Here is a 6,101-nt window from a genome sequence, read left to right on the forward strand (position 1 = left end):
TATATATATATATATATATATATATATATATATATATATAGGAGGATCTGAAGAATTTGAAATCTGAAAAGTCTTCCCTTTGTGCAACTTCCCACGAGACTATAGCATCAGACATCTGGAAAATGCCCTGGAAAAGAAAAGGAGGACATTATTATTGTCATATGTTTGAGTCCGAGTGCAAACCAACCATTGGATTTTTACATGGTGCCATCTAGTGGCCAAACGTTTTAACTACCGTGTGCTTAATATTCTCTGAATTTAATCGTTGCAATAAATAGATAAACACAAATAAAATAATCATAATCATTATCAAAATCCCTGGGAATGTCCAGATTTTTTCCCATTGGGGTCACAGCTGGGAGTATTTGCTAGAAAATGGGCATTAGAGAGGCTACACTGCCAGGTCCTCGTACCTCGGTCTGTTTGCCATTAGACCATCTCATACTGGTTATTTGTGATGTACCGGGACAGGCAGCATGCCAAAAAGATTCCAATGACCTGCGGACAAAATGAAAAAGCATTCTTTAAAAAAAAAAAAAAACTAAAAGACAGAGACAGATATTATCAGGCAGCTAAAGCTGTACATCAAAATAGTTCTCTCCACTGGCTTCAGGACTGGACATAGAAGCAAGACACGTCATCTCATGCAGTCTGGACACGAGAACCAACATGCGAAACCGTGTTTAAAAATTCTTATTGACACTAGCGCTAATCTTTTGGTTCTTCACTTGCATTATATACTTGGAATATTTTAATTTTAGAACATGCAGAGATCAAAAACATTGTATTGGATGAAGCTTCTGCTGCTGCCTCCTGGTGTCTATCGGTCACAAGAAGGACAGCTGCTTTGCACTTATTCAAAACCCTTACCTGGAAGAAGGCAATTCCAAAGCTAATTCCAGCAATGATTCCCAGGTTGGATTCCATGACAGTGGTCACAAGTTTGACACAGCCCTAAGAGAAACAGAAACCCTTTACAAAGTCCCTTCTGTAAACCTCCCTTGTAAAGAATGGGCTTTACCGGGGATGGCATTTCATTACCTCTTGAACTCCACCCAGCACTCTCTCTGCATCGGTGTACTGTTTTAGTAAGCACCAGCACCAGCTAGTGGACTTCAAAATGTACTTTGATTAATGATTACTCATAGATTCTGGAATCCGAACTGTGTGGGGGGGGACTTTTGAACTCGGACGCTGGCACTGCGACGATCTGAGTGATTGCAATAAGAATTTCCTGCAAACATCATAAAAAGAGGCAAGGGGAGAGAAAACGATATTTGAAGCTAGTGACAGAAAAACTTCATTTGAATTCGCTCCAGGTCTGGATTCAGTTTTTGCACCCGGTTCATAAGACAACACACTAAACAAGCCTGTGCAAAGAGCTGGTTAAGGTGCCTCCCCAGTGCTCCCCCTGCCAGGGTGAATTCCCTCACCTGGTGATACACCACTTTCTCAGCCTTGCTCAGGTCTTTCAGTGCTTCGGGTTTGCAGGTGAGCGAATCACTGCAGCAGCTCGTCGGAATGCCCCTCTCTTTAAAGTACTCTGTGCTCCCCCAGTCAGTGTAATTGTCTGATCCGCAGCAATGCAGCTGTACATGGGGCGGGAAAACAAACACAGGCTCACTTTTAAAAAAAATGTCCTTTACTTCTGAAACCTTATTGCCTCACCCCTGAAAATACCATCTTTACTGTTTAATTAGAAGTGTGATATTCATAGTTTATATTAAACAAATATTCATCTCTGCTTAAATGTACAGAGATTATAATCATCAGGGTTGTTGTATACAACCAAATTAGCTTTCACTGACCCCTTAAATGCCAGTTAGGTACAGCAGGGGCAGCAGAGTACTGTGTTATGAAGATGTATGCTTCCTGCTAGCAAATAGAATGTTTAGAGAACTGGTTCCCAGCCCTGGTCCTGGGGACCCCCTGTGGCTGCTGGTTTTCTTTCCAACCGAGCTCTCAATTACTTTAGACCCTTAACTGAACTGATAATTTAATTAAATTAGACCTTTATTTGTTTTCAGCTGTTAAAACAGTTGCAGATTTCAAGTTAGCTGTAACATTTTATAAGCAACTTGAACTCTGCAACTGTTGAGGAGCTGGGAACTTAATTAAGGGTCTAATTAAGCAAATTATCAGTTCAGTTAAGGGTCTCGTTAAGTAATTGAGAGCAGAGTTGGAATGAAAACCAGCAGCCACGGGGGTCCCCAGGACCAGGGTTGGGAAGGGCTGGACTACAGTAATCTGCTACATTATGAAGCAATATGCTGAATTAACTTTGCACAGAACAAAACAAACAAAATCATATTAACAGAGAGTTAAAGGTTGGCTGTATTCAGAGCATTCTTTTATAATAATGGCATGTTATATAAGAACTGTATAATAAAAAGGAACACCATTTCCTTGGCTGTCCTGTTCAACCGAGTCTCAGGATATTACACACGAAGCGCACTCACATTTCTCTGAATGTTGTCCACAGCATTGCTTATGGGGCCTGTCTCGTTGTAGTGTTTCACAGCATCCTTGTAGGTACTACTTAATACTGTTTTGATCTGGAAGAAATAAAGGGCCGGCATAATTAGAATTATTAAAATACAAATTTATTGTGTGTCACAGATACAAAATAAATAACACACATACACACACGACTTTCAAAGTCTCTAAGCAAACCATACCCCACACTGGTGTGGCACAATCCGATTGTTTGAATCAAGCTCTCCACAGAAATCAGGTGAGGGACACTGGTGTTGATTAAGCTAACTTGCAACACAAAGTGAAACCAGTGAAGAAACAACTGCTTGTGACTGTGATGATCACTGCTGTAAAAAAAAAGGAGTCATCTACACAAGTCTAAGCAGCTGTCTCTTCAGTAGTTTTACCTGGAATGGCAAATTAGCACAAACAGCTGGGAACCTCACCTCTGGAGAGCTTGATCCCAGTGAATTCTTCATGCAGCTCTACCTCACACACAAACAGAAGCCATTAGACTCTTCCACTGGACTTTCCTACCTCGTGCCTGAAGAGGAAGCCTGAGATTCCAGCCACCAGCTCAGCCAGGAACACCAGGGCCAGGAACATGGAGTACTGGGGAGACAAGGAGGATAGCATATAATAACGTTGGTCTGTACTGCTGTAACTGAACTGCAGATTCATTCCGAATACAAACACCACCAGCAAACACAATACTGCCTCTTTCTAACTTCCACAGACTCGACTGCACGTGGTCAATGACTGAAGAAGCAGAGTTTGAGCTGGCCAGGGTCGACTTACCATCTTGAGCATCCATGGGCTGCCCCGACACGTCGCAAAGCACCCAAACAAGCCGAAGATGACGATGACAGCACCGGTGCCAATCAGAACATACGGTGCATTGGTGCTGTGTTCTGTGACCAATGAGAAGTAAGCTTCCAGCCTCACCTTCCCCCAAACACCAACAGCAAGGAGAATAACCCCTGTGAACTGAGAGAGATGGGGGTTACGAAGCCATCACAGAGCATGCAGGCTGGTTACAATACAGTGCAGCTCAGACTGACTGCTGAGCCAAAAACACTGTGGCAGCAAGCAGCAGGTGTGTTGTAAAAATATTCCGAGATGCAGTAACATTGGAGGAACCTAGGCCAATTCAACATCATGAATATCTGTGTGCCCAACTGTGTTGGGAGACAATACCCAAATGGGGAAAAATATATATCTTACAAAAATTACATAAAAACTAACATTTTGTGGAATGTTGCTCAAGAGATTTGTGATTAACTGCTGTTTATTTTATTTTTTTTTATTTAAACTTGGATGTGATTTATAGATTGTGGTTCGTTCACAGTTGGAGTCTGAAATGCAATAACCTCCGTTAATCTCATTTCTCAAGCTGTGGAACAATAAACCCCAGTATCAATAAAGTTGTTAATGTTTGTTTTATCTCCTGTTATCTCCAAACACCACTTTTCCCTCAAACAGCAGAAGACAGAAGCAAAACAATTAGGGGTAGGTATTACAAAGTCCAGGCATTTATTGAAGCAGGACATCTATTACTGGGTAATGCTTTATTTTAACGCTTTCAACACTGCAATTTGCAATTACAGACCATTTCATTTGCCCAATCAGCTTGAAATATCACCGTCCTGGTCACAAAAGCAAAGTCTGGGGAATAATAGCCATTTTCTATACTTTTGAGGCATAAGCAATTAGGAAATAACACTTACTACCCAGGAACAAAAAAAAATAAAAAATTTAAAAAAATTGTTACACGGTGTTATTCAGTGCTTGCAAATCCATCCGGATCCATGATGCACACATTCCAGCTTTGTTCCAAAACCCAACAGCTTTCATTTAAAAGATGAAATGAATCGGGGGAAAAAAAAACAACCACTGACGGTCTTGAATTGGTAATATAGGTTTACCATTAATATCAGTACAGAACACTTGCATATCGCAATGTCAGACTTTGAACCGACGACTATTATGCTTACAATAAAAAAAAATATTCAGTGTTAGGTACATTGGGTTTTGGGTGTGCGTCCTGATTACAGTCATTTCCAACACAACTGTCCAAAAGCACATGATTATCATCGCAAACCATGTTTTGCTTGAGGAATTCAGGTAATTGCATATATTATGTATAGTAAATTGCAAAGTAGGGTAAAGATTTTAATAAAACATTAAATACCACGGGAAAAAGTTATAAAACTTTAACACAGGTTCTCAGACAAGAACAGCACATTGCCCAATTTAAATTATTATTATTATTATTATTATTATTATTATTATTATTATTATGACTTACAGTTGTTACAAAATATCACAACACAGTGTCACATTGCAAAACAGCCCTTGGTAAGCAGTACCACTCATTTCAGACAGCAAAAGCAAAGAAAGACGACAACACTTGAGGACACACTGACAACACCAACAAAGATAAGCAGCTGTATCTGCTGCCTCTTCATGCTGATTAACGCATGTGAGTGCATTACACCCAGGCAGTGTTCTGTGATCATATCACAGCTGGGCGTCTTTAATTTGAACCATGAGTTAAAAAAAAAAAAAAAAAAAGGTTGATAAATTCAATAGACTATAACATGCCGTGGTAACAAACGCAATTGCCATTAGGTTTTTTGCTTTTTTTTTTTAACTGTAACCCCGTAGATCGCAGCCTGCTGTGAATACAGACCATACAAGCAAACAACTTCCAAACTTTATCTATGCTCAGTTCGGAATTGTTTGTGTAAAAGCCTGTCTCTGCCGCAAGAGCAGGCAGTATAACTCCAAAGCAGAACTGAAGCAAACCCTGAAATGCTTTAACTAAAATCGTGCGTGTCGTTTTTTTTTTTGAAAACTAAAAACAATAAAGATTGCTGGACACGTCTTGGACGATTGTCCATATTTAAACTACATTATAACTTGTGTGTTCTAGGGCTAGTACCACTGTATAATAAACGTGACAGTAAAAACACACTTTGTTGTTTGTATGGATAGCTGTAGATACATAAAACGTGCAAAACGGTTGTTTAATTATGTGCCTCTTGAAACTAATTTATATATACAAAGCGTGTGCTTACATACAACACAATAGGGTATAGGTATTAGTTTAGTAATTTGTAATTAAATACGATTCACTTTCTTTTGTAGTTAATCGTGTTATTTAAAGATAATTGATTATAATTGAACAGGACGATTTATAAACACACAGTATACCTAACATCCAATTTCACAATTGTCGAAATTACTGAGCAGAGCAAAAAATAAAACTGAACGTTTGCCTCGACTAGTACCGCGCCAGTTGTCGGCACCGAGGCTTGGTCTGTTCTGTCTAACCGAACTTGTTGTGTACCACTCACCCAAAATATGAGGCTGTAAGAGATGAGAAAGGTCTTCAGACAGGTTATAACTGGCTTCGTTTGCAACCTCCTTGACGGGGAAGGCATGTTGGCTGTTTTGGGGTTATTACTTTATTCCAATTGAGACTATCTGAAATCCTTCCACAACTTTTTAGTAGTTGAGTTTTCTGCACCCGCAAGCAGCTAGCAGAAGGGAAATGTCGTCATCGCTGTTCTACTGGATTGCTTTCCGGTGAAAAAACTCCCTAGTCCTCTTTGTTGCCTTTA

General features: G+C 39.8%; 1 protein-coding gene across 1 annotated transcript; it reads right to left on the reverse strand.

The window, feature by feature from the left end:
- Positions 1-6,070, reverse strand: LOC121295206 (tetraspanin-7-like). Its single transcript, XM_041219622.1, has 8 exons — positions 5,835-6,070; positions 3,274-3,462; positions 3,013-3,087; positions 2,460-2,555; positions 1,434-1,589; positions 871-954; positions 414-498; positions 1-127 (listed from the first exon to the last, which is right to left on the reverse strand). Exons 1-7 carry the CDS (start codon positions 5,919-5,921, stop codon positions 430-432), a joined length of 756 nt encoding a protein of 251 aa, XP_041075556.1. The 5' UTR covers positions 5,922-6,070; the 3' UTR covers positions 1-127; positions 414-429.
- Positions 6,071-6,101: the final 31 nt, after the last annotated feature.

The sequence above is a fragment of the Polyodon spathula genome, chromosome 20, assembly GCF_017654505.1.
Source record: "Polyodon spathula isolate WHYD16114869_AA chromosome 20, ASM1765450v1, whole genome shotgun sequence".
Taxonomy (NCBI): domain Eukaryota; kingdom Metazoa; phylum Chordata; class Actinopteri; order Acipenseriformes; family Polyodontidae; genus Polyodon; species Polyodon spathula.

Excerpts from the sequence above, each read along its gene's own strand:
- LOC121295206 (XM_041219622.1), bottom strand. The coding sequence starts at position 5,921 with ATGCCTTCCCCGTCAAGGAGGTTGCAAACGAAGCCAGTTATAACCTGT. Across the intron at positions 3,088-3,273 it reads GCCCATGGATGCTCAAGATG|TACTCCATGTTCCTGGCCCT; the intron begins GTAAGTCGACCC and ends TTGTCTCCCCAG. Across the intron at positions 499-870 it reads TTGGAATTGCCTTCTTCCAG|GTCATTGGAATCTTTTTGGC; the intron begins GTAAGGGTTTTG and ends TTTTGTCCGCAG.